Below are 25,550 nucleotides of genomic sequence, written 5' to 3'. Positions count from 1 at the left end.
GACTCTACAGATCATCCATCATCCCCAAAGATGGAGCTTCTCGTTCGGGATCCCGTCGATATACCTGCTCCCCTTCACGGTGTGCGTCTCGAACACGTTGTCAATCTCAGTCAACTCCTCAGGAGAGAGCTCTATATCCCCTCCGGCCAAGTTTTCTAATGTGCGCTTCTTATTCCTGAATGTGGCATAAGTCTCAAATGAGAATACGAGCACAGGCATGCACGTACGATGATCCCGGAAGAGGTAAGACGTGCGTGCCGAGAGAGCCAACCCAAGCAATGGAGAGCTGGGCGGCCGTGACTCCTTTCTTGTCAGCGATGGCTTTCAAGGCATCTACGATGGCAAAATTATGTTTGAGGTTCTGAGCGGGGCCATCAGCATATGACAGGATAAATCCGTCTTGAGTATTACTATACCTCTTCTTTGAAGCGGGATAGGTTTCATCGGAAGTCGCCCTCTGATCACAAACAGGATCAGAAATGAAACGGAGATGGGAAGACTGAACAACGGGTATTCGACCTTCAAAATCATCGACCCTTTTGACCTGGCCGGTCAGGAAGCCTCTGCCAAGGGGACTGCGGGAGATGTCAGAGATGCATACACATTTGAGACTAAACAGGAACAAACGAGTATCCGACGACAGCGATGTCTAATTCTTTGCAGGTCGCTATGACTGGTTTTCAATGCGATCAGTTCGCACCAATTTATTTGTTTTAGATGATAGGCTGCACCATCCTTTGTTTCTTGAGTGTATGACCAAGGGCTGACCTCGATTTCGACAGCAGCAATTGGGGCGATCTGATATTCAGGAGCATATGCTATCAGCGATTTTTTATGATTCTTAATTTGAGAATAATGGAGGAAATTATTTTTACCGAACTAGCCCGCTTGATGGTATTGGCATGACATTCTGATAAACCGATGTAGTCGAACTTTCCTTCTGAAACGAAGCCAGAAAGGACCTTCACTGTCTCCTCGACAGGGTAGTTATGGTCAATGCGAGCCGTCTCGAATAAGTCGAGTTTCTTCTTTCCACGAAGTTTCTCGAGAATGGTGTCGACACTGCGTTTCAGGTTCACCGGGCTGAGAGTACTCTCAGAAAATGAACAGATGGAATCAGTACCTACTTACGAACTGTCAGGAACAAGGGAATTGGCCTTTGTTCCTCCCTGAGTCCAAAGAATGAGTTTCCGATCATTGGCCTGCTCTAGACACATTGTACCTTCACCGAGAGAAAAGCTTTATCGGCATAGGTAGGGTATTTCTCAAAGAATCTGGACACGAGCTCTAGATTGGCAGTGACAGGCTTTACACCGTAAAATTCGCCTATATTGACATATGATCAGGAAATCATTCAAAAACAGAATAGATACGCTGACCGCTATTGATCAACATCTTCACGCCTGAAGGCAAACTATCTAGGCCAGCTTTGATTGCTTCAAAAGCATCTTCGTCAGGAACAGGAGTGGGCTTCCATCTGTTCAATCAAGTTTGAATCAAGTATAAATGGCGGTGAACGAGAAAACTACAGACGTCATCATCATCAATCCATGCTATCGTTCAAGAAAGAGAAGAGAATCAGCAAGGATAAGTCGTTGGGATTTGAAGGCGCGTACACCAGTCTTTGCGACGACAACGCGCCCGCCTAGCTTGACAGTTTTTTGAATCATATCACAAGAGTTCCTCTGAAGGGTGAAAAGGGTGAGAGGGGAGATTGTTGGCTGAGAAAGAAAGTCCCGACAAGTCTTTTATACTCAAGAGTGTCAGTCCGGTTAGATGCCGAGACAGGCAAGCAATGACGACAGTCGCCGTCACGGCATCCTGGCAAGTCGCGGGCTCGAGTGGGTACCTTCAGCCAGCGAACTCCGACCCACCAAACGTCGTACGCCACAGTTCCAATCAACCACTAGCGCTTGACTCAGAAAAACACCGTGTCTGAGCAGCGGACGAGTACGTGAACTACCAGCACATGTTGACAGTCTAGACCATCGGCTTTTAACAACTTTCAGTGGCTGCCACCGAGCTGCTGAACTTCCGCACAATTTTACATGACTCGCTAGCCTCAACTGGATGAACAGTATAAATCAGCACCAGAGACTTGGTCAGAAACATGCTAGAATGAGAGCATTCCACCGAATCGCTTTTTGACAACCTGATTCAAGCGCATCTTCACATCCATGTACGCATCCCACCATTCCCGTCCGACAGCTTCCGCAGGGTCCCATTTTAGATCTGGATGTGGATCTTGAGACCTTGGGTGTTCCCAAAGTCCCCAGGTTCTCTTCAGCAACACTCGCCACCACCGCATCACCCCTACCGCCTTTTCCACTCCGGCATCCGTCTCGACACACCGAACCAAGAAGCGAGAAAAATACTCCACGTCCTTTGAGTGGGGCGAATAATCTTTGAAGCCCTCGACCCATTCTCCAAGTAACCGCTGCACATCATCTCCTTCAGTAAAGGACACTGTGGTCCCCTTCTCTTCGCCTGGTTGACGCAGCACGGGATGAACACTGAAATGCGCGCGGGGCGGAGGTGGGGGAGGTATATGCGATCCCGGAGTACGAGAATGCAAACGGGGCCCCGCACGCTTTGGAGGCTTGAGTGGTTTGAGAGGCTCGACAGATATCAATGGGCCCCGAGCTTGCGCAAGCTGCTCTCTTTGCACAACAACCGGGAGCGCGGCGAACACAGCGGGATCGATATTGAGTTCGCGTAGTTCCATTTCTGTAACATGTACGGCCGAGGAACTCACGGCCGCCCCGAACAAGGAGCGTTTACTGGGAAAGGTGACTCCCTTTGAGCGCGGAGCGAGCTGACGAGTGATTCTAGCAAGATTGGCTGGTGGTTTGTCTCGGAGAGGAGGTGGAGATGCAGGGGCTGGGGATGCAGATTTAGAACGACGTGTATACTCTGCTTGTAGTTCTTCTTGGAGATCGGCAGGAAGCGCATTGAATACGGACAAATCAACCTGGGAGAACGAGGGCAAGTCTGATGCTGATGTAGGGTTGTCTGCGGCGGTATTGACCTCGACAACATCGCTGTTCTGAGAAGGTGGATGCACTATGATCGTGACTTGATCATCGTGCTTGACCGAGGACGGTCCGGCCTTGCCTAGTGCTTCTACTAGCTTGAATCCAAGTCTTGCTTGCCCCGGCGCGGGTGCTGGAGCAGCCGTAGTTTCGAGCTTCTGAATTTGAATACCGAGGCCGCGTAACTCCTGAGGTGGTATGTTGAAGGACTTGAATAGCTTCCATGCTTGAGCTCCGATAATCTTGTCGTCACTTGTGGCACGGCCATTGGCACCAGCTAAAGGGGACTGTTTGTTGTATGTGAGGCAAAGGCCGTGTCCCATGAACTGAATTGAGCACATTAGGTCTATGCAAAAGTGAGAAATTCAGAGAGAATACCTTCGGCGGCTCGACAGGCGCGGTTGGATCACGCTTCATGACTTTTATTGTCAAGGACCGCCCTTTCATACCGACATTGTTGAGCCTGCGCGTCACCTCTTCCGCCATCTGGTACACGAACATCTCGGCCTGCTCGCTGTCTTCGAAGCGGATTCCGTACTGTATGCGCCATCAGCATGACAAGCGAGTGGGATGACAACTCCTTACATTGATCTCACACGAAACCGACTTCCTCGGTTTATCGCTCTCAAGCTTGCGCTCATCTACGCCTCGGATAGCCTTGTAGAGAGTCTCTCCGGTGCCCTTTCCTAGCGCTTCGCACAACATAGCCTTACTGCGCTTGGACAGTTCGCCCAGATCAGTAGCTCCAAGTTTTTCCTGAGCTTTCTCCCGTGTAGACCATCCGAAGCCGTGTAGGTCCTGTATATCTAATCGAGACATAAATTCGGGGATATCCCTTTGAAGCAGATGATATGACCCTGCTGGTTTAGCGCGACGGGTCGCGAGGCGAGCCATCATTATATTATGAGAGATTCCGATGCTAACTGGAGACCAACGATCAGTGCCTGTGAGTACTTTGTCAAGGAGTTGAGATATAAGAACCTTCGCATCCAGTTGCATCCTTGACTTGTGCGCGTATCACCTCTGCCAATTCTTTCGCAGGATCGATAGTCAGGTCTGGTCCGCCTTCCTCATCTGGATAGAGTACAGTCATCTGCGATATTTTCGAAGTGACTTCTATGAGCGCCTCGTCCACAGAAACGGCTTGCAGGTCATCCGCATGTGCCATGAGGATGGTATAGAATTTGAGCGAGAACTGTTTGTATCTATCATCGGGTTTATGGCTAATACTTTACGTCTGAAACAAAAGACGGACCTCTCAAACTCGTACGGGATTGTGAGCACCGCCGGACACAGGGTGCGCGCTTGCTGGAGACTGAGAATCCATTCAAAATTGCTATCAATCACACGGAACCTTGTGCGTAAACTCAGCGAGCGTACCTCATACCATTCTTGATTCCAAACTTTCTTGCCTCGTAACTCGCGCTCGCAATCTCACTCGTACTCGATGCACCACCTTGTGCACCTTGCGAATGGCACACCACTGTTGGTTTCCCCTTCAGGTGGGGCCTGCCGATGAGTCCTGCAGACACAAAGAAGGCATCGAAATCGCAGTGCATGATCACTCGCTCCACATCTCCTACTTTCTCCTTGCCCTTGCCCTTCAGAGGGTTCTGGAGCACTAGCTCTGCACCTCGCATGCTGACGCCATCTGTTCTTGAGTGCACATGCAGATCAGAGCCAGGGATCGCTCCGCGCTCTGCGCGCTCCTGAGCCTCGATAACAAGTGTCTTCAACTCGATTTTCCAGGTGGACAGATGGTGTAGGCGTGAGTTCTTGTAATACCCTTCGATGAAATCGGGCGCAACGGACGTATGTGCAGCTCGCCATACCGGATCAGCCATCGCTCGTGCAGCGCTTTCGTTGGACTTGTGGGCGGCATATCCGGGCATGCGGCTGGCATGGGTGGGAGAGACGGGGTTGGTTGTATGTGGCACATGGGACGGCTTTATTTCCCGCTTGGTTGGCGTATGAGGGGATGCTGACAAGTCAGGTGCAATGGAAATCTCAGGCTCGTGAGTAGATCCATCAGCATCATGATATATCGACGATGTTGATGAAATATTCGTTTTAGTTGTTATACCACCTGAAGTAACTTCGACCTTTCTTGTGGGTTGCTTGACGAAGCCTTGCAGAGATGACTGAGCAACTTGACGGCCTTGCGATTGTTCAACTCTTTCACCGGGTTGGAAAATGTAATCTTTCCAATCCAGCAGGGTGCCTGCCTTGGCGCTTTTGACCAGCCATTCGGGTAGAACGACCTTCATGTGTTTAAACTCACTGATCTTCGCCGGTGTCAAGGAGCATGTTATTATATGTGTGCTACATGGTGAACGTCTCCATCAGTGAGGAAGATGGTGGCCCACAGAAAGAACTACTGACACTAGAGCCTTCTTATCTAAGTACGCATGGTAGACCCCGCCATGTTGGACAATTAACCTCCGTAATTCCTGGACAGAAGGTTCAGTCCGGCCATTGATCTATCGGACTATTTTCAATAAGAGATGTGAGAAGGAAAATGGCCGAGGACGCACGTAGATAGCTAACCCCTTGAAAATCTTACTTCTTCCCGATATTCCATCTGGTTCATCGTCCAACTCAGTATTTTGAAGCTGAAGCTTAGCGCGTTTCCGGTGCATATATTCGCCAAGTTGACCGAAACGCGATGGCCCATACGTGTGGGTGTCCATATATGAGGAATCATTATCACTTGCGAGCATGGGTAAAGAAGAGTCCGATGGCAATGCATCATCGACGTCCGGTGAACGACGGCGTTTGAGTCCTGGCTGTGTGCATGACGGCGGTACTACGGCGTCAAGTGCATCAGCCTCAGCCATCTCCACATCGCCAGGAAGTACGGTATTGTGGAGAGCCTCGAGAAAGTCGGGATCATCAGGGCCAAAGAGATCTGACGATGCTCCAGAAGAACGTAAGAGTGGACTAGACATGGACAATGGCGACGTAGGGCCGTAGACGAGTGACTGTTTCCAAAGAAGGTTGCAGCGAGTGTCGGCGCAGTGGTGAAATGACCTTTGATCATAGAGGAATGACTGTCCACGGCATCAAAGGGTTCTGCCGACTTGGACGAATTAAGAATGTTCAGTGAGATTCCACGCTAATGAATAAACGGCACTATCATTGTGGAGGGCAGAAGAACAGCGAGCAACACACTGCGACGCGAGCAAGTCGCGAGCCTACAAGCAACGGCATCCTGTTTGTCCTCACCAAACACAAGTTCCACGTGCTCTAACGCTGGTTCGAAATTGCCCAAGTCGACTCGACCAGACTCGACCACTGCTCCACCGACTCATTCCGCGAATTTCACAGGAGAGGAGGATCCGAGGGGACACACCAGCTCAGGTTGACTACTGTTATAGTGAGTCTCACTTTGATGGAGCGATCACTGTGGCCAGATATCATCGCGCCCGAAAATCCCCTCTGCTAGTGCGCACCGAGTATTTTCTCAGCTGAACCGTAGTGTGGACTAGATTTCTCAGAAAAGTGTGTCATCACCTCTTTTCCATGCACGCAGGTTCCTGTAAACAAAAACTCACCCGCATTCATCGTTCAGCTAATAGCCCCTGCAATATTGTCCAAGCTGGCCGACTACCCTGTCTTCCACACTAACAAGATCCACCTTCCCTTAATCCTCCTTCCTGCCAAAGCCCAGTTCGACCAATTCATACGACGCATGCTCCTGGCCGGTATGGCCCCTGAGGATACATCGTCGACAGTATCCGTTCGACCAGGACTGAAAAAGGTTACGCCATATTGGTTTCCATACACCACAATGGCGAAGGCTCGTTGGTATGATCGAGAGATCTTAGAAGTTGTGTCTACCGAATTCCGAGATCGTTCTGTGGAATACTATGTATGTCCTTTGATGTCATTTTTAGTTTCAGCTGTTGAAGCCATGCAATTTCACGAAATGTTAGAGATTCGCACTTGACTCGGGCGTTACCACAATCAACGGCAAGGTCGCAAAGCCAGATACCGTTGTCCGCAATGGCGACAGAATAGAGTAAGTGGATTCGTATCCGATTCGCTCTAGTAGAATAGAGCGTTGTACATACGATGCAAGTGCAGGGTGTGTTTAATCATTTCATTGACAATCTCATGTAGGAATATTGTCCACCGACACGAGCCCCCTGTGACCTCTACGCCAGTGAGAGTCCTCTATGAAGACCTTGAACGAGAATTCATCGTAATTGACAAGCCTGGAAGCATCGTTCGTCTAGCTTGCCTTTCTCCACCTCTACCTGGAGAGTCGATTTAGATGCTATTGTTCTTAGCCTGTCCACGCAACTGGCCGGTTCTTCTACCTCTCGCTCGTGGAGATCCTACAACGCGAGTTCGGTTACAAAAAAGTTTACAGTGCGTCCTTTCGGCCACAGACAACGGAATGAATAATTTAGCTTCGTGACAGCCGTGAATCGTCTCGATCGGCTGACCTCTGGCTTGATGGTCGTCGGCCTATCCTCGCAGAGGGCACACACACTTTCCACCGAATTTGTTGCCGGAACAGTGAGAAAAGAGTACATCGCACGCTGTGCAGGAGAGTTTCCGGCGTGAGTGGCGTCGTATGGAATGCAATCTATATACGGCTACTGATATCGTGGAAACAGCGAGGAGGTAACAGTCGAAGAACCTTTATTGACTGTGGATCGTCAAATGGGTTTGAACATTGTTCACCCCGAAGGAAAGGTCTGTAGCTTCTCCTCTCTCTGAGTTCCTCCTGACATATCCACAGCCCGCCAAAACCATATTCAAACGCCTACATTATGATGTCAACACAGATACCAGCGTTTTACACTGTATGTATGCTTTGGTAATCTTTAGAGCCAGCACGAATTGATGATGTGTGCATAGGTCGACCTCTCACTGGCCGCTGTACGTCTGCCACTAAATTTGCGCAAGGGAGGTTTGACGGGCTGTCGTTTTCTAGCGCATCAAATTCGAGTCCATCTACAATATCTAGGACACCCAATCGCGAACGACCCCATCTATTCTGAGACCAAAATCTGGGTGCGTTGAAATGCCTTCTCAGCTTTCTCTCAAGACCCTTACCGCCATTCTTAGGGGGCGAAACTCGGCAAAGGGGGCATCGATGTCAAACCGTCTACAGAACGCTCCGCGCCTGTCCCACCGCCTCAGTTCCAACCTTTACAAGAACCGGAACATGTCTCGAAGCCATCAGAACCCGTGTCTACTGTAGCATCAACCAAATTGCTACCACGTGAAACAGGACAAGACATCGGAATGGGCTCGCCTGTCCCACTATCGGCAGAGGCTGTGGGCATCATCACGCGCCTGCGAAATATGAAGGTCTGTCAATCCTGGCAGCTGGTATAACTCATCGAATGCGACAGACTAAACGGCTGCGTGATGTCAGGACGAAGACGAAGACTGGTCGCGATGGCGCGATGTCGTATTTAAAACAAAGAGCCGGCTGCATCCCCAGGGAATGAAAGTAAAACCCCTACCCCCACAAAACAGGCGAAAACGCGGTGGGCCTAGTTGGGTAGACGAAAACAGCGATAAAGGCAGTCCGGCCCCAAGTGACACTGGAGTGTATACTCCCGCGTCCGATTCTGCCACGCCTGCGGTTGACACCCCTTTGAGCATACAAGGAGACGCTCCGGCGCATGAATCAGCGCCAGAGATTCCGCAGTTCACAGAGTCCGAAGTCCTCGAACGCTTGCAGCGCCATGCATCAGATCCTCAAGAACCTGCCATCCGCGTCGCACCTCCGCCGGATGGCCGCACACCGGAACTACGTACACGCCAAGCCGTCGCACAAGTGACCGTAGCCGCAGAGAACGACGGGATGCTCTACTGCCCGGAGTGTTACTTACCTCTGCATCCCGATCCCAAGCCGGAGAGGCTATACATATTCTTGCACGCGCTTAGGTACACGACCAGTCTGGGAACATTCGAGACTGGTATGCCAGAGTGGGCGGCGGAGGGCTGGGAATGGGATCGATCGTAGGTAGGACAGTGGTGGGTACAGGGATATGATATATATTATAAAACATGAAGAACTGTGAAAAGGCGTACAGTGTGTGATAAGCATCATTTGATGAATCTCGACATGAATTTTCTGGGAGTGTATTGAGTTTCAACATGTAGAAGTTAGTAACAGAAACGTACTTGTGAAATTCTGTCCGTAGGAGATCATTGACGAAACCAGATTTATCCCTTTCCTTCGATTCCATCGCCTGATTCTTGAAAATGAGATCTAAGCCACATATCGTCAACACTAATACCATGTCACAAAATCCAACATTCGATCATACCGTCGTCCCATCTCCGTTTGACGGCGAACGTCCCTGGCGCTGTTGTGTTGATACCCGGCGTCTGTCCGAGTGCAGCAGCCAGGTTGAGTAGTGGGTTTGAGGTCGCAATTTGTGCCTCTCTCTCTGCATTTGCACTTGCACTCTGCTCCCGCTCCAAGCGTTCTTTCTCCTCTGCCCTCTCTCTTTTGATCTTTTCCAGTTCACGCAATAGCTCCGCAGTGTCGTCTTCCTCATCCGAATCTTCCTCTTCACTGAATTCAGAATACATAAAGTTAGCCATGCGTTATCCAGCGTTGTCACAAATGAGACGTACCTTTCGTGCTCTTTTTCCTTCTCTTTTGCCTCTCCATTATCACTCCCGCTATTATCGTCGCTGTCGTCGTCCTTGTCCATCTCCAGTGCCTGTTGCAACAATTTCCGTCGCTTGTTAACCTCCTCGTCTTCAATCGCCGGTACAGGTGCAATGTCCTCCAGAGGCTTTCCTTCAGCCTTGCGCTTCCGCGCTCGCGCATCTGCCTCTGCCGCCAGCAACTCAGCCCGGAGATCACGCTTCTTCACGTCGTCCACAGACGTTTGGCCGGATTGTCTGATTGTTGAAGAGAATATGAATCTGATGACAAGTGCGCACATTTACGTTGAACGCACCTAAACTTCAGTTTGGTGTGGGCAGCCATATCCCGAACCGAGAACTGACGAGAGCCGCCCTTAACATCTTTGGCCTGCGCGGGATCCCATGTTGGTCTGTGTGCTGTCGACATTGTGAGAGGATATAAGAGGAGTGGGGAGTGGAAGAGGCTGTAGTATGAGTTGTCTCGATGGCTCAACGTGTTTGCTCGCGTGGAGTTCACGTGGGCCAGCGTGTGCCCCTCTATTCCAAACTTGGCAAACTTGGCATGCTGCGCGCAGCTCGACGCTCAACTATTCATTCGACCCCCACAACCGAGTCACAGACGCCACTCGAATCTGGCGCCTTCCACCACTGCGAGCGTCTCTGTACCAAGTGTTGTTGTTGAATTTCTAATCTTCTCATTTTCGGCCGCTATCCACGATGTCTAGACGAATAACTCCATGGCTACCCAATGAGATTGTTATCAATATTTTTTATTCTCTCGATGCTCGAAGTCTTCTCCAGTTACAAAGAGTATGCAAATTTGTTTGTCTCGAGCCGGTTACAAGTTCATGAATACTGGACTAGGTGTGTCGTGTTTGGCGTCTCCTCATCACCGAGGTACCCGATCTTCAGTACAAGTTTGAGCTTAGTCTGAGCGGCCTCGATGAAGCCCTCTTTCCAAATTCCGTTGCCTTACTGGACCGGCCCCCTTTTCTCCGGAAGTATCAACAAGCTTGGATAAATCTAGAGTGTACGATCCACACCTCTCTACCTAGAGTAGACTTCCATGAGTGGTCCGACAATATTATCTTCCACCATGGGATACTTGCCTATTTGAATGGATCATCGAGCGTTGTACATCTCACTCAGCTTCCTTCACCTCTTCTCGGTATCGAACATGGAGACTGGGACGTGCATCTACCTGTCATGTCTCCGTCTCTGGTTGGGTTTCAAATTGATCCTTTCCAAGACTTGCTCATCGCGGTGTTTATGAACACATGGTCAGTAGCTGATACCAATACTATTTATCAGTCCATGATTCACCGTTACCGTGACCTTTGTTAGTCCTGGTGACCCAGGCCATTCATCTTGTCAAGTGCGCCCACTCTCGATGACCGGCGGCAAACACTCGTCAGGGGCTTCCGAATCTAGCTGCACTCTGCTAGGAGATTATGAAGAAGAATCTATAATCCACATCAATGGCGATCTCGTCACAATTCTCGTACAAGGGCTGTCTGTTCACCAGGTGATAATTGTATGGGATTGGAAGGCAGCAAAACTAAAAACGGTCGGCTATATGTCTGCTTTTTACACAAGATAATTCTTACATGCAATCTAGCAACTTCATTTCACGCAAGTCTTGATATTCGACCTTGCATTCTTGTCCGACTACCTTTTGTGTGTACTCGAGGATCGCTTCATTTCGGGAACTACTAAGCAAGCAGCGCTCCTTGTTTATGACGTCAAGTCAACGACTGCGGAGATAGTTCTGCATGATTCGAATTTCGTCGCTGCTTTCTTATTACCTGACTGCAGTGATGACGTCGATATAGAACATATTTCATTGCAGGTGGATCTTGTTCCGCAGTCATCCAGCGGTGGATTAGCTGCGATCTCCCTCTTCGGACGCTATACAGGGAATGGAGATGGTCCTGCATTCAGGACACTGGACATATTTGTCCATTCGTCGTTTCTTGTTAGGTGTTCGGAAGCGAGCTACGACCGGCGTCGTATAATACCGTGGTCTGAATGGGGTCCATTCAATACGCACGCAGTCTCCACCACATCCTCGGATTATATTGAAGAGCAGCCAATCAGTCTGTCGGGTTTGCGCGCTTCCGCTCGTTCGACGTCGGAATCTATCGTTCGCGTGTACGACTTCGATCCCCTGCGAATAGGGCGTTCACGGGGTGAGGAAGAAATCATGATCAGTGACTCCTGCCATGTACCTCCAGGCACTTGGAACAAGGACGGGATCTCTACGCATCTTCCATGCTTGGTGTCGGAGGTAGAACTACCGACGACGCTGAGATGGTGGAATCCAAAATATGGCATGATCTGCGAGCTTGGGTTGTTCTCAGCCATCGATGATCCGGTCAGTCCATGAGCTCTTCTTCATTATAATACACGCGAGCGCTCATGGTATGCTTATTAGTCTGCTGATGTTGGATTTGGATGGTTCGGAATCTAAGTTTGGAAGAGGACACCCAATCGAATGCAAGTATGTTGACGACGGGCATATTGAAAACCTAGGCTGTGTACAAAATCTGGTGCATCAGATAGTATCTGCGCCACTATGCAGTGCATGTGTATGAACTCACTTGCTCCGACAGCTTCTGATCATCGGAAACAGGATATGCAGTACTGTTCATCCAAACAACCTCGGTGCAAATTGTGCCCCCGGAACTTGAAGAAAACCTGTGCAGGTCAAATAGCCAAGATTTGAGACTAGTCTTAAACTAGTCTCAAACTGTGTGCTTTATGAGACGCAGTCGTGAAAACGAATCATAAGGCCGCCTTGTATTTTTCGGCGATCATCTAGCCTAACATAGCAGTCTGCATTATTCCCACTTTTCCAATACGTTATGGATCGGTGGATCGTGTCTGGTCGTCAGCTCACGTCCCTAGAGCGTTGAATTGCAGATTTTAGTCCAAGGATGAAAGCTCGTCGCTCTGGCTATACGCGCATGCATCGCCCCACGACGCGTCAACCAATTGGGCTGCACGAACAGCGAAGTAGTCAGTAACATGTATTTTTTTCCCGCCAATCTCAATGTGTGCTATCTTCGATAGCATCATACATAACAGTATATACTGGGGTCAATACACATCAGTCGGAGGTTTTTGCCATTTTTAAGACATCTAACGACGCTATCACACTCTCAAATCCTTCTTCTCGAGCACGACGAGTAATGATTCCGAGTTGCCGTATCATCCCTACATCCAAGGTGTGAGTGCTGATCTCCACCTCCCCGGGACCATCGGGCGATGGCATCGTAATCCAATAATTGCTTGCCTTCCACTGTTTCCTTCTTTTCTTCTGCGACGAACCAGTGCTTGCGCTATCAGATGCCAGACTTGCATCACTGGCTGATACTGAAGTAGCGGGCAAAGGCCCGGTAGTGGATATCGGACCCTCCCTGCCTTTGCAGTACGGTTTATGGGCCTTCCAGTCCAGCGGGTACGTTAAAGATGGTGTTCGGCAAATAGCGATCAACGACGACATACCAGTTTTTGACATTCCTTCGAGTAATAGTGCGGCTCAACCTCCGAAGCACAAGGCCCGCCGCACTTGTATAGGGCCCGCTGAGACGTAGCACGAATTCCACAGTCATTCCTGGTACACTTATAATGGTTCGAGGCGCGGGCCTCCTTCAGTGCCCGAGCGCGTGTGGATTCTTCGATAGCGCGATCGCGTCGTTCGAGATATCGCTTGAGAGGGATTCACTCCGAGTCCACCTTGCAGATGCTGGCGACGTGATTCAGCCGGTGCTTTCCCGTGGCGAGAATCTTGACGGTATCGGAGAGCAATCGTGCAGTGTGACATAAAACGCCTGCCGATTCTTTCAATATCGTGGCACGATTCGCACAACGTGCGGCTTCAGTAAGGTACAAGCCGTTATGTGACCTGTTGAACTTGGAAAGGTCGTTATATGCAAGACAGAGAATGGCCGGACCCTGAACTACCGCGTCAGATCGGGGACCATCGTGAGGGAGATCCAGGATGATCGCCCAGAGCGTGCAAGCTGCCAGCGACATATCTTATGCCTAAGTCAAGGGTCATGCCGGGGATGCCTGCCATCGTCTCTTTTTCCACTCGATCGGTGGGAAAGCGTACCAGGCGGTCAGTAGCTATCGTGACATGCTTCTGAAAATATATGCGTGCATCGGCGTTATCGACGTCCACAGGAAGTTTGTTGCAGCACAACTTGATGTATTCTAACATTCCCTGGGTAGGGACGCCTAGATCTGGGTTGATATATGCGCGTTCCAAGGAGGCCATAGCGAAGAGAGTAGATTGAATAAGGACAGCAATTCGTGCGCGACCCTTTTATCGCATCCACAGCCGGTCAAAGAAAAGATCAGAGACCTCCATCGAAAAGGTCTAAGCGATGCAAGACAAGGTCCAAGCGGGACAGGTCAAAGAGTGGTCAAAGCTGTTCACGGCCCTCGGTGTCAAATGGAGAGGGGATGACGCGTATGTCTTAGGGCGCTGTGTAGAACTCCGCAGGGCTTTTTAACCGGTTATTAACCAGGAGGTGTTAATAACTACATATTGTGAGCGTAGGAAAATGAAGGTAAAATCGAGAAAATGGGCAAACAAAATAATGGCTCATAGCTCACTCAGTTTTATACATTCTGTAAACTAAGCCTAAATGAATTGGAGAGGCTCAGATGGCTGGAGCATAGACAGGATGATTTGAGCAAGCGGTTGTGGAGTTGGGTGTCTTAGCCTAACCTCCCCTTGCGGCGGAACCAGAAAAGCCACCATGATGCAAGTTGGACACCATTCAAGCTCCTATATTCTGTAAATAATACACCACAACCTGATCAGGTTCAGGCACTATCCATAAAATCCAAAAGATCATTCATATGCCTCCAGAATTCAGCCAACTAACAATACTTTACTCATGTACCGCCAACAAGAACAGTGCTGGGATGACGACAACGGCACTGTATGCCCTCTTTTCTGCCCCCACCACCTTGGAGGCCTCCTCCGGACAAGGAGGTGAGTTTGACAATCATTCAGAAACAGAGATTGCACTGAATAACAAAAAATTTGAGATATATTGCTATTTTGGGAAATTAGTTATTAACCTTAAAAATCAAGGGGTCCGATACGTGCCTGTTAATAACGAGTTAATAACGCGTTATTAACACCTGTTATTAACCCGGTTAAAAATTAGCAGTTCTACACAGCGCCCTAGTATGCCTTCCACTCCAGTCGAGCTGATATGCGCGACGCATCACCAACTTTACTAGACTACGCGCCAAGGGGTTCCAAAAAGCTTCAAGCGATCAGCACATACTTTGCCCGGTAGTACAGACTTGACTATCCGTTGGCAGTGATTTCAAGTTCTTTGCCATGGGATTATCAAGGCTCATTCCCACCTCAATTATCCTCTCACTGCCACCACTCTGCAACCCTTTGTCAAAATTCCACTTGACAATGGTATGTTACACAATCTATTCTCATTGAGCTACATCGATACCCATATAAACTCTCTCGTTGTTCTTCCATATAATAAGTGAAATACGAAACAGATTTCCACTTCTAGGGCAGAAAAGCGATCCTCCGACCCATGAAGAGAGACGCCAGCTCATTCTGCAGCGATTTTTTTAGATCAGCATCAGCACTATGCGTTGTAATCTCCATGTGGCCACTTGGGGGGTAGCTTTGCTCGAAAACCGGACCCCCTTGTCTTTTTGCCACGCCTCTTCTTCGGACTTTGAGTCCATCCGCCATCAGATTCCATGCCAGTTTCGTTGTCGTCCGAGACAGGAGCAGCAGGGAGGACAATGGTGAGGGTTGTGGACGTCTGACCCTCCTTTTTCCTTCCTTTGCAGCACATTTTGTGCACTTTCCAGTCCTACACCCGAATCGACGCATGATTATAGACAATTTATATGCAAGTTATGCTGACTCACCAATTTTTGACATTCTTTTGAGCAATAGTGCGGCTTTTCCTCTGGGGAACAAGGCCCCCCGCACCTGAATAGTGACTTCTGAGACAAGGCGTGGATCACGCATCCTACTTTGCACACTGGTATTTGTTCGGTGCGCGCATTTTCTTGAGTGCCTGATTGCGAAGGTCCTCCACAAGGACGCGGTTGCGCCTCCTGAGGCACTTTTCAAGCGCGTCGCATTCTGGCACAATCTTGCAGATATTTGCCACGTCTGGGTTTTCCAACCCATGAGGGCCCTCCATAATGGATGAAATCGCAAGGTCGAGTGTTTCATCAGCTCGAATTATGACGGGCGTCGGCTGGCCTATCCTCGCTGCACAATCCGCCAATTTCACCGCCATCGCGAGATCTAGGAGGTCTTTTGACTTGGCAAACCGATTGAGGCGGTGATATACAAGACATAGGATCGCCCTGAGCTCATCTTCTGGGTCAATTTCAAAGTCCTTGACTGCAAACGCCAGAATTAGTTGCTAGAGCGTAACAGCAGCGTCCTCATCCTTTTCAATTTGACAGCCATTGTATTTTCTAGAATTAAATCGTTCAAAGCGGTGCTACAAGGATTTGAGATCATGTCGCACCTCATGCCGAGGTCGACCATCATTGCGGTGTTGAATCTCCCTGCCCCAGCCTTCACTTGCTCGATAGTGAGGTGTGCTAAGCGCTCAGAGGCAAGCGTCACATGGGCTTGAAGATCACGGGAGTTATCTGCATCCTTAATGTCGATGGGGGCTGTCTCGTGGTAGAGCTCTATGTAAGCTAACATCTCCTCAGTAGGTTGGCCTAAGGCTTTCAGACACGAGCTGAGATATACGAATTCGATGGCAGGCATGATGATGGAGGTGTGTGGATGGAGACAGGGTGTAGGGAGTGCGTCGTTCTTGTCATTTATTCAAAATCCATCAGCCAAAGCGGCAAGAGATTTAATCGCGGCCACATTGGCAATGCAATGGGACATTCAAGGCGTTGTTCACGGTTGCTTGGTTATGATGTACAAAACAGTGTCCTCGGTAGGTAAATGTAATCCTTGTTAGCATTGTAGACGTTGTCCTTGGTAGCTTTATTACTGAAATTGGCACAAGGCCTCCCGAATGGTCTACAAGTGGCAAGTAGTATAGTCAGCGCTTCGGACTCAGCCATTTTGCGAGTGATCGTGAGAAAGCTATAGCAGGCGTCTAATAGTAGTGCTGCATGCTGTCGGGCGACTTTCTCAATCCTGACTCGGCAGTATTACCGAATGTAGGATCCTCGTTTTGATAAATCACCGACGTCCGACGATAGTTTGTCTACACAAGTAACAGGATCGCCATGATCGTTGAATGTCTCTCCTCTGCATTGACTGTTGATCGTCGGTTGGGGGAAACGAAAGTGAGTATCCTCTTTTCGAATATATCTCAACCTTCTCTGACCACATTCTCAGGCCTACGCTTTGTCAACACGAATTAGGAATTGAACACTTTCACAGACAAATATCCAAACTCTACGATATTTGTCTCTTCATCGCTCCTCGAGTGTCCACGTCACCACAGACCGACCCATAATGCCATGTTGAAAATCGACTTTCATCATTTGATTTGTGGTTGAAACCCCCTTTGTCTCATCTGTCATTGTCAGCACTCGCAATTGCGTTGCAGTGTTGTTCTGCATTGAACGATCGGTGACAAGTACGTTTTAAATCTGTCTAGCCTAGAAAGCAATGTTTCCTGACTCCGTAGATGCAAGAACTACAGCGCGCCTACGGAGTTATTTTTTTTGATTGGCTGTTGTCCCAACACTCACTCCGCTCTCGTCTCGCTTTCGTTACTTCGTGGGTGTGATGCGATACCCGCGGGCTTCGTCGCTATTGTTGATGATCACACTCGCAATTCTCCATCAGCTCTTCACATATCCCTGTGATGTCTCGGCATGCTCGCCCTGCATGTTCGCCCTGTATCACAGAAGGTTCTCCAGTGCTCCAGCAATCATCGTAAGAACATCACAAATTGTTGTTCTATTGATACTGTGCTGCTTGAGGCCATCTGCTCTCACGAAGTTTACAGTATTTGAAAAGCGTTTGCTCTTTTTTGAGCCATCACTCTACGCGATCAACAGCGGTATTGATGTGAACACCTTCACGGTCCTTCACGAGTCTTCGAAGTGCGATCCGTATATGCTGCGTAACTCCACATCACAATCGTGTCTTGTTCTGACCTCTATCTATACTTAGGTCCCACATCGATCCGAGACGATTGGACGAGTCTAGATTATCTGGCTTCGAACTGGAGAAGCATCTCGTTGAAGAAGCGTGCCAATTTCGTGTTCGATTCGTACGCCTCGCAACCAGATAGAAGTCGCAGGTGACTTGACCATGGGTGTCGTGGCACTTGCCACACTCTTCGTATTGCACACGCCCAACTTCTCTTCTGGGCGGCACTCTATCCAAAGAACATAATTGAGGACAACACAAATAACGTTTGGCTAAGAACACCCCCCGCACCGAATTTACTATCGAACATAACCACCTTCACGGTGCTGGGCGAGCTGGACGTGACAAAATTCTCTCTCGGAGGTATACATCGGTTGCAAAGACGTGGGCGAAGTGCTGTTAGAAGGTGCATTCCATTCTCCGTCTTGTTACGAATATGCACAGATGACCCTGCTATTGCTACTTCTTTGATTCGTCACGATGAGCGTACTTCTCAGTCTCTCAGGCTCAACATCGTTATTGTTTCGTTAACCGAACGCAATGACTTTGTCGTGTCCTCAAGGTAAGTCAATCATGACTGGTTGCATCTGTTCACGTGCTAGCTTTCGAACACTCTTTCTCTGAACGCGTGTGCAGCTTTCAAATGCTATCCATCCCATTTCACCTTGTTCAGATCAGAGTTGCAATTCAAGCGTTCGTTCTTGGGATCGTCATGGGCCTAAGCTCACTGACGCTGACAGTCCCAAAATGGGCCTAATGATTATCCCAATACGTCAACTTACCGCGAATCAAAGCACGCCGACCTCGTGTGGGCGTCCGGCCGAACGACAAGTAACTCGCTATGACTCTCTCTCCGACTTGACGAGTCGAGGCCACTGCCCGCGTTCGGTGGTTCGGGATCATATGCTCCGTTTCATTATCAAGCGTGCCTGTTCTCGCACTGATGAGGTCTAGCCTTGGCGGCGCGATCGCCACAAACCCAATAATCGCAAAAGACGCATACACTAGGCGATACCTTCCAGCGTTTCGTGCACGGTGGGTGTCATTTTGATCCAGAGCTTCAATTTCTCAAGCGATGACGCCCACCATGTCAACAAGCTGACCTTGTTTGCTCCATCTATGGCAGCCCCAGACGCCCCAGGCCCTGAGCTAGTACCTTTGGATGTAGCTGTTTGCGCTACCCCTCCGTCCTCGTCGTTTGGATTTGTTATACAATTCTCAGGACGAGAGGCGCAACCTTACTTGTTCTAAATCAGCGACAGCATCCACATGCATGACTGTTCTGAACGGGTTTGTAACGATCATCCACTGCTTCTAGTTCTATCTCTTTCTGATTCGGAGCGTTCGGAGCGTCCAGACAAGTATGTCTCTCTTCAAATTGCCATGAAGAGCCCTTTGGCCGTACACCTGAGGGCGCGCATCGCCAACCACGAGCTAACCTGATATATCACGAGGGCTAGCCATGTGTATGCGTGGGTCCAGGTTTCTGCAAATCCAATCATTAGCATACATTCATAATCTGACAGAAACCGCTGCCCTATCCTGATCAGGATTCTCGGATCCTCTTCCGAGCTGTCCTCGATGAGCGCATATAGCAAGGTCGGTGACACCACCCGATTGCAAAGGACTCGCTAGAAGGAACAGTCAACCATGGTAGACTAGTGGTGTTATATGTCGTTTTGCCGTTATCGCACTTTTTTTCTTCTCTCGGGTGAGTGGCGCTAACTTCCCTCAGCTAAATGTGAATGTTTTGAATTTTGCATCGACGGCGAAGTACTGCGACTCCATCTCTTGGCACGAGTTGCACTGCATGTCAGCCCGGGGACCAGACATGGCCGTACTGAAATGAAGAGCGATATCAATCCGCAATTGCTCGCCTCTGCTTTGAGCGCCAACTGAAAATGGTAGGTGCGTCCTTTCCTTCGGGTGTCGCGTCTAAGCAATGACAGAATTCAAAGTTTGCTAAAGCAATAGCCGCATCAGGGTTGCTCAGGGTGTCCTATCGATATTCAGGTCTCCACATCCATGTGCCTGGTATGTTCATGTCTCTCGGCGCTTTGGAGATAATGAAAGCTATCCGTGACATCTATAAGAAAGGTCGCACACTATCTCCGCAGGTCCCGAGTGAAGTTGTTCCTCGACCGCGGCTCAATCCTCTATGCAAAGAGAAGCGAAGACGTGGGATGGACACACTTCGGTCCATCACTCTCTAGACGTCCAAGATGCTCGACCGTAAGAGGAGCTGTCGATGGGCTTCTCTCGATTGGTATGCCATTTTCCCGCTTTGGACGCCAGATCAGACCTATGAACATTTTGTTAATCCGGGGAATGGCAGTGCTTCTACTCTGACTCAGGAGAATTTCTGTCTGCGACAGCCGAAGACCGAGAGGATCGAGTATCCAATGACGGGCATAAAGACACAGGAGAATTCACGTCGCCGACTGTGGCTTGCCGACTGGTAGCCTCGTGTGTAGTAAGCTGTGCGCAAGCTTGTCTCACGATGGCAGCTAGCAGATCTTACACTGATGCTTGCTGTTTCTGCTGTTTCTGCATCGCATTGATCTTCCATGATAACAATGCTGCGGAGGCTCAGCTGTTTCTGCTGTTAGCTCACGATCAGTGGTCGATTTACGGTCGACAGCGGAGGATCCTGAAGCTCTTCACCTGAGCCTTAGTCTCCAGATCGGCTCGCTCCCTAAAATAGAAGTGGCACCCGCGGAGCTCCCTAAGTTCAAGCTCAGCGACTGTGGTCGTCCGCAAACACGCTCGACGTTCTCACTCTTGAGCACTGCTTTCCAACGGACGACAGCAAGAGACTGATCCATCGCACATCATCGATTCATTCACCTCATGGATCTGGAGCTCTCCCCAAAAGGCATTCACGGGGACCTCTGCGAGCATCAAGGCACGTCTATGTGCCCTTGATTGTTCGCCTGCTTTTCAGGTTGTCCCTGGCGTCTGAGACGAAAAATCCCATGGTATCCAGAAGTTCACGAAGTCTCCACGAAGTCTACACCAATTGTTCTTAGAGAAGATGGCGTGCATGCTATGTATGGCCAATGGACGTGATTGAAACGCGGCTCAACGATCGAGCATTGTTGCTGATAAGGGTTTGAAACTGATTGTTGATCCTTGCCTTTCCGAAACATCTCCTTCCCCACGTTCATCGTCACGGCCTCTTATGCTCCTCCGTCCCCTGATACTTGGATCTGCAGGCATGCAGAAAGCGGAGCACGCGATCATCCCAATCGGATTAGCGCTCAGCTGTGCAGTCTGGGTATTGTGTAGGCCTCCCATAGTACTGGGAAGAATGGAAGGCTGTCTGTCCTCGCTCCGTCAGTGTCGAGTTCTGTGTGCTAGCGCGCTTCCACCATTTGTGGAGTCCCCAATGAGGCGTGTGCAGGGGGGCATCCACACTAAGCGGGACGACGGAACGGGACGGCGACAGCGCTGGATCTGATATGGGTTCTGCTGACGACATCATGCCGACAGCAACTTCACACCGCCTTCGCCTTTTCCCGTGGCGCCTTGCGGCTGTTTCGCACTTGCCTTGCAAGGTCTATAGCTACTCAAGTACGTGAGGGGCGGCAGGATGGAGTCTAGTTTGTCGCCCGGTTTTGTCTCTCGCCTGTTCACTTTCCGACCTCCCCATGTGACGGGCGACCCCTCCGCTCGTGTATAAAAGCGCACAAGATGACCCGTCGAGACCCATCTCACTCTCCAGGACATCCTCGTCCTCTCCTTCTCTACTTCTCTCATTCACTGGTGCCACCTCTCGTCGTTCAATACCTCAATCCTCGCGCTATCGTGACACGTCGCGGTCAGCATTGCATCAATAATTCCGTTAGGTAATGTCGCTTGTCTACATACCCTGAATGACCCTTGATGCTATCCAACCACTTAAGATTCCTCGTGATATCCTTCTCAAGTCTTCCCGTACATTGAACGTCCTTTCAAATCTGCAGAGAATAGTCAGCCTCTCATCTGCGTATGCCCTACCTCCGTCTTTGTTGCTTTCCGTATATTGACACCTTCCCTCTGCCTCTTGGATTCTTTCCGTCCAAAGCATCTATAGTCAGTGTCCATCTATTTTACTTCATGTATCGCATCTCAGAATACTCACATTCCCATGTATGCGCTTTTTTCGACAGCCGACGCCTCGGCTCGGAAGGAACGCATCCCACGCGCCATCTATCGGGCCCACTTCTCTACAACACCCCTGCTCCGAGGTCAGCGGTGGTCCTTTCAATTTTGGCTTTTGGCTTTATGCTTACTTTGGATCCCTTCTTTTTGGTGTCTCTGTGGCTAATATGCATATTCTATGTCTGGTGGGATGCATATATGCTACACTTTCGCGGCGGTATCATTATTTGTCCTCCTCGATTTAGTCGAAAACCAGCGGTAGATATCGCGAACACACCCATTCGTGCTCTTGGATCTAATCTCGAGGTAGCTGTGCTTCTTTCTATCTGCTTCGAGAAGTCGATTGACAGGTTGTGCATACTTTTGACGCATAGCAAGCCCAGATCGGCCGAAGCGCAACCCGACGTCTAACAGCTTCGAACCATCATCCCTCTTCCTGTCCCTTTGTTTCAATCATCCCACTCAAGGAACGCCACCGCCGCCGCCAGGTACCGTCATTCGTTTCCGAAGGTTTCGCGACTCGTCTAATCATCACGTCTATGCATACCTCCAACAGATAACCCAAACCCGAATCAACGTCTAAGATGGGAAACTCTCACTCACAAAACCGCGCTGCAAACTCAAGAGAGCGCCCGCGAACCCTCAAACATCATCGATCCGCCCCGCTTTTGCTCCAAAAGAGTTTCATCAACAGCACGTCCACTGGCTCCTTCAGCTCTACTCAATCTCAAGAAATATATATCCGGCCTACCTCCGAAAAAGCCGCCCTCGTCGCCACCGAGGTTCTCCTTCCGCCGCCCGCGCCGCCCGTTTATGTGTCCCCACCTTCTCCCGGCATCTTCCCAGCGCTGTCAGTGCCCGATCAGATACCAGAGAAGGGGGAGGCGGCCGCCTACTCTGCTTTCCTCCGGGCTTATCCCGAGTACCACCTCACGTGGACGCTTGACGCTCTGCGGAAGTCTGAGTTCTCGCGAGTCGACACGCCACATGCACGGGAGACGTACGTGGACTACATGGGTGGCGCTCTCTACCCTGCGAGTCTGGTGAACGTGCATGCCGAGTTTCTCAAGGGGTGCGTGTTGGGAAACACCCATTCTGCGAGTAATAGGTAGTATCAGTGTAGTCTTTATGTGGTGCACTGGTTCTTACGTCTAGTCTATTCGCAGCTCGCAACTGTCAGCTAACCTGACAGCACAAGCGCGCGCCGCTGTATTGGCATTCTTCAATGCGCCCCCGGGCTCGACAGTCGTGTTCACAGCCAACGCGAGCGCAGCACTGAAACTCGTAGGAGAATGTTTCCCGTTCTCCGAGGGGAGTACCTACGTTCTTCCCGAGGACGCACACAACAGTGTGCACGGCATCCGACAATTCGCGAAGCGACGAGGTGCGGAAGTATGTTATATCTCTGCGACACCGCAGGGCGGTGTCGAGGAACCTGTCGTCAAGGTCAGTTGTGCATATGACCTCGCTTCGGTTTATAGAGTCTCACAGGTATGTGTAACAGAGAATCTTGCAGCAGCACCGACCTTCGAAGGCCCCTTGCCTCTTCGCCCTCACCGGTCTTTCTAACATCTCAAATTCCAAACCATCACTCTCACTCCTGACATATGCTTCTGCTCTGGGCTACACTACTCTGCTGGATGCTGCGGCGCTTGCTGCCACCTCTCCTCTCGATCTGACTGCCACGCCTGCCGATGCTGTTGCGATCAGCTTTTACAAGATGTTTGGATTCCCGACAGGTGTGGGTGCGCTGATCCTCGCCCCTGGTGTTGGACAGAGACTGGGTGGTGAGAGGCCTTGGTTCGCCGGAGGCACGGTGGAGGTGGTGCAAGTGCCAGGCGAGCTAGTGACACGAGCGGAGGAGATAGAAGAGCAGTTCGAGGTAAGTCATCAACCCTGACCTGGAATATGCAGGACGTGTTAACCTAAGTCGTATCCTAGGATGGAACGATCAATTATCTTTTGCTGCCGGCGATAACCACAGGCTTGCGCTTCCTCTCGGCCTACCTTCCCTTCCTCCCTCTCCGCCTCTCTTCACTGACACACCATTTGACGATCGAACTCGCGAAAATGCGACATCTGAGCACGGGGCAGCCCGCTGTCCGGGTACTCTCACGTGTACCAGAGAAAAGGCTGCGCGCCGTCGGTGACAAGGCAGACGCGGGGTCTGTTGTCTCAGTGCTTTTCCTTGACGTCAGTTTTCTGTCATCTCGCATTCCTTTCGCTCATCCACTAACCTACATCTTATAAACTTCTTCTAAATCACAGCCAAATGGAGTACAACTACCAAACTCCTTTATCTCACATGCCTCAGCGAACGCGCACATCTCCTTGCGGACAGGCTGTATGTGTAATCCAGGCGGCGCGGCGGCGCTGTTGCGCGCTAAGCCGGCGATGACGCGTCTGAGAGCCGGGGCAACGCTAGCTGCGCTCGAGTCTGCTGCGGGTCGCGAGCTCGGCGTGGTACGAATCAGCCTGGGCCTTGCGAGCGACTGGGCAGATATATGGAGGGTGCTGGAGTTCGTGCGGGACTTTGTCTTAGACGCTCGGGGGAGGGAGGAGGCGATGGGCGCATGGGAAGCTAGTGAAGGAAGGCTCAAGGGCTCGCCATGTGCAACGGGTGCGTGCACACCAAATGGCGTTGATCAAGTAAGGGACGTGCGAGCTGTCAGAGGACCACCTTCAGAGGTCGGCAGGGCGTTTTAATCCACAATCTACGCAAAGGGTTTGGATAGCTCGATCTCTTTTCATTGGCTACGGACTGAGAGTTAGCTCAACGCCGGTATATCTGTATGCCTACGCTCGCTCTGTGTAAATTGTCTACGTTCTTCAGCCTTACAAACACTGTACGTCTATATTCGTGGGGTTCTGAATCTTGTTTATACAGCCTGCATTGACATAGTCTGTACAGTCATTCATTGTATTCTTTCTTCCAGCGATACTCTTATCTCTAGCGATGTGGATACCGATGCCAAAATGAGATACCTTAATTATTGCGCCTTTCCTTTGATGCAATACTACCGCTTTCTGTTTGATTAAAGCTTTTCGGGTGCGACGTTAAATATACTAAGTCTAGATGATATATTCACAAAGAGCAGACGAGACAGACATATGTCTGTGGACAAACATCTCGTTGGGCGTCACTTCTGTAAGCACCTGGCTTTCTACATGTGTCAGTTCTATGGGAGACTCTGGCTTCTACAGTTCGCATCAGTCTTATAGGACGATGACCCACACACAAAAATCAAAAACGACATTGAGGAGATGTCTCCGTGCTGATATAAAGAAGTTTTGACGGGCTCTCCTTAACTTGTCTAATAAACAAAGGGCAACACCCCACGCGTTGTCCGCGTAAATCACGTGCTTTCACCAACGATCACGTTTGTTACACCGTCGCCATTGTCCTTCCTTTTGTCTTTCTGTTTCCCCCTGGTCATGATACCATCAAGTTTAACCCGAATGGCATAAGTAACGCAAATGCCCATAGCATAATGTAGCTTGCGCCCCCCAATCAAGAACTTGCCGAGCCGACTTGAGGACTCGTCACCTAGCTGCAATAGACACGGCAAGGCATGACTCAGACTCTCGCTCGAGAGGCC

General features: G+C 50.0%; 11 protein-coding genes across 11 annotated transcripts; 4 read left to right on the top strand and 7 right to left on the bottom strand.

Annotated features, from left to right (window-relative positions):
- Window positions 1–18: 18 nt before the first annotated feature.
- On the bottom strand, window positions 19–1,670 carry HETIRDRAFT_331885 (uncharacterized protein; the record flags this gene model as incomplete). Its single annotated transcript, XM_009554845.1, has 11 exons — window positions 19–175; window positions 228–399; window positions 520–575; window positions 628–673; window positions 732–798; window positions 876–1,083; window positions 1,132–1,169; window positions 1,223–1,326; window positions 1,380–1,477; window positions 1,534–1,553; window positions 1,617–1,670. The coding sequence occupies 11 exons, from the start codon at window positions 1,668–1,670 to the stop codon at window positions 19–21; spliced, it is 1,020 nt and encodes a 339-aa protein (XP_009553140.1).
- A 443-nt stretch (window positions 1,671–2,113) lies between these two features.
- Window positions 2,114–5,980, bottom strand: HETIRDRAFT_108617 (uncharacterized protein; the record flags this gene model as incomplete). Its single annotated transcript, XM_009554844.1, has 8 exons — window positions 2,114–3,358; window positions 3,411–3,569; window positions 3,618–3,955; window positions 4,014–4,237; window positions 4,288–4,347; window positions 4,413–5,354; window positions 5,415–5,512; window positions 5,567–5,980. 8 exons carry the CDS (start codon window positions 5,978–5,980, stop codon window positions 2,114–2,116), a joined length of 3,480 nt encoding a protein of 1,159 aa, XP_009553139.1.
- Window positions 5,981–6,738: 758 nt separating this feature from the next.
- Window positions 6,739–9,021, top strand: HETIRDRAFT_56935 (uncharacterized protein; the record flags this gene model as incomplete). The annotated part of the gene is made up of 12 exons (XM_009554756.1): window positions 6,739–6,903; window positions 6,968–7,053; window positions 7,155–7,260; window positions 7,325–7,406; window positions 7,459–7,600; window positions 7,658–7,736; window positions 7,762–7,846; window positions 7,902–7,922; window positions 7,978–8,057; window positions 8,112–8,357; window positions 8,425–8,637; window positions 8,851–9,021. The coding sequence occupies 12 exons, from the start codon at window positions 6,739–6,741 to the stop codon at window positions 9,019–9,021; spliced, it is 1,476 nt and encodes a 491-aa protein (XP_009553051.1).
- Window positions 9,022–9,104: 83 nt separating this feature from the next.
- HETIRDRAFT_108619 (uncharacterized protein) lies at window positions 9,105–10,086 on the bottom strand (the record flags this gene model as incomplete). Its single annotated transcript, XM_009554843.1, has 5 exons — window positions 9,105–9,132; window positions 9,183–9,270; window positions 9,329–9,579; window positions 9,642–9,914; window positions 9,974–10,086. 5 exons carry the CDS (start codon window positions 10,084–10,086, stop codon window positions 9,105–9,107), a joined length of 753 nt encoding a protein of 250 aa, XP_009553138.1.
- Window positions 10,087–10,523: 437 nt separating this feature from the next.
- On the top strand, window positions 10,524–12,267 carry HETIRDRAFT_153262 (uncharacterized protein). The gene is made up of 4 exons (XM_009554842.1): window positions 10,524–10,939; window positions 11,004–11,226; window positions 11,278–12,033; window positions 12,094–12,267. Exons 1-4 carry the CDS (start codon window positions 10,866–10,868, stop codon window positions 12,127–12,129), a joined length of 1,089 nt encoding a protein of 362 aa, XP_009553137.1. The 5' UTR covers window positions 10,524–10,865; the 3' UTR covers window positions 12,130–12,267.
- A 501-nt stretch (window positions 12,268–12,768) lies between these two features.
- HETIRDRAFT_430945 (uncharacterized protein) lies at window positions 12,769–13,941 on the bottom strand (the record flags this gene model as incomplete). The annotated part of the gene is made up of 4 exons (XM_009554841.1): window positions 12,769–13,104; window positions 13,167–13,370; window positions 13,398–13,566; window positions 13,643–13,941. The coding sequence occupies 4 exons, from the start codon at window positions 13,939–13,941 to the stop codon at window positions 12,769–12,771; spliced, it is 1,008 nt and encodes a 335-aa protein (XP_009553136.1).
- A 590-nt stretch (window positions 13,942–14,531) lies between these two features.
- On the top strand, window positions 14,532–14,755 carry HETIRDRAFT_332488 (uncharacterized protein; the record flags this gene model as incomplete). The annotated part of the gene is made up of 2 exons (XM_009554840.1): window positions 14,532–14,667; window positions 14,724–14,755. 2 exons carry the CDS (start codon window positions 14,532–14,534, stop codon window positions 14,753–14,755), a joined length of 168 nt encoding a protein of 55 aa, XP_009553135.1.
- A 317-nt stretch (window positions 14,756–15,072) lies between these two features.
- On the bottom strand, window positions 15,073–15,972 carry HETIRDRAFT_412652 (uncharacterized protein). Its single transcript, XM_009554839.1, has 2 exons — window positions 15,189–15,972; window positions 15,073–15,111 (listed from the first exon to the last, which is right to left on the bottom strand). Exon 1 carries the CDS (start codon window positions 15,509–15,511, stop codon window positions 15,296–15,298), a length of 216 nt encoding a protein of 71 aa, XP_009553134.1. The 5' UTR covers window positions 15,512–15,972; the 3' UTR covers window positions 15,073–15,111; window positions 15,189–15,295.
- Window positions 15,692–16,455, bottom strand: HETIRDRAFT_331741 (uncharacterized protein; the record flags this gene model as incomplete). The annotated part of the gene is made up of 2 exons (XM_009554838.1): window positions 15,692–16,037; window positions 16,205–16,455. The coding sequence occupies 2 exons, from the start codon at window positions 16,453–16,455 to the stop codon at window positions 15,692–15,694; spliced, it is 597 nt and encodes a 198-aa protein (XP_009553133.1).
- A 4,178-nt stretch (window positions 16,456–20,633) lies between these two features.
- Window positions 20,634–21,395, bottom strand: HETIRDRAFT_442649 (uncharacterized protein). The gene has a single exon (XM_009554837.1). The coding sequence runs from the start codon at window positions 21,290–21,292 to the stop codon at window positions 21,062–21,064; it is 231 nt and encodes a 76-aa protein (XP_009553132.1). The 5' UTR covers window positions 21,293–21,395; the 3' UTR covers window positions 20,634–21,061.
- Window positions 21,396–21,567: 172 nt separating this feature from the next.
- Window positions 21,568–24,988, top strand: HETIRDRAFT_68211 (uncharacterized protein). The gene is made up of 11 exons (XM_009554793.1): window positions 21,568–21,656; window positions 21,714–21,796; window positions 21,875–21,882; window positions 21,960–22,037; window positions 22,197–22,257; window positions 22,326–22,439; window positions 22,508–23,059; window positions 23,118–23,397; window positions 23,456–23,833; window positions 23,893–24,144; window positions 24,220–24,988. Exons 7-11 carry the CDS (start codon window positions 22,536–22,538, stop codon window positions 24,655–24,657), a joined length of 1,872 nt encoding a protein of 623 aa, XP_009553088.1. The 5' UTR covers window positions 21,568–21,656; window positions 21,714–21,796; window positions 21,875–21,882; window positions 21,960–22,037; window positions 22,197–22,257; window positions 22,326–22,439; window positions 22,508–22,535; the 3' UTR covers window positions 24,658–24,988.
- Window positions 24,989–25,550: the final 562 nt, after the last annotated feature.

Source organism: Heterobasidion irregulare (assembly GCF_000320585.1).
Source record: "Heterobasidion irregulare TC 32-1 unplaced genomic scaffold scaffold_14, whole genome shotgun sequence".
NCBI classification, from domain to species: domain Eukaryota; kingdom Fungi; phylum Basidiomycota; class Agaricomycetes; order Russulales; family Bondarzewiaceae; genus Heterobasidion; species Heterobasidion irregulare.
The sequence above is the reverse complement of the archived record's forward strand: the minus strand, read 5'-3'. Positions and strand labels throughout refer to the sequence as shown.

Coding starts and splice junctions, on each gene's coding strand:
- HETIRDRAFT_442649 (XM_009554837.1), bottom strand. CDS start 21,292: ATGATGTCGTCAGCAGAACCCATATCAGATCCAGCGCTGTCGCCGTCC.
- HETIRDRAFT_153262 (XM_009554842.1), top strand. CDS start 10,866: ATGTCTCCGTCTCTGGTTGGGTTTCAAATTGATCCTTTCCAAGACTTG. Junction 11,227..11,277: donor AGGCAGCAAAACTAAAAACG/GTCGGCTATATG, acceptor CATGCAATCTAG/CAACTTCATTTCACGCAAGT. Junction 12,034..12,093: donor TCTCAGCCATCGATGATCCG/GTCAGTCCATGA, acceptor TATGCTTATTAG/TCTGCTGATGTTGGATTTGG.
- HETIRDRAFT_68211 (XM_009554793.1), top strand. CDS start 22,536: ATGGGAAACTCTCACTCACAAAACCGCGCTGCAAACTCAAGAGAGCGC. Junction 23,398..23,455: donor TCGAGGAACCTGTCGTCAAG/GTCAGTTGTGCA, acceptor TATGTGTAACAG/AGAATCTTGCAGCAGCACCG. Junction 24,145..24,219: donor TCTCAGTGCTTTTCCTTGAC/GTCAGTTTTCTG, acceptor TCTAAATCACAG/CCAAATGGAGTACAACTACC.
- HETIRDRAFT_412652 (XM_009554839.1), bottom strand. CDS start 15,511: ATGTGCTGCAAAGGAAGGAAAAAGGAGGGTCAGACGTCCACAACCCTC.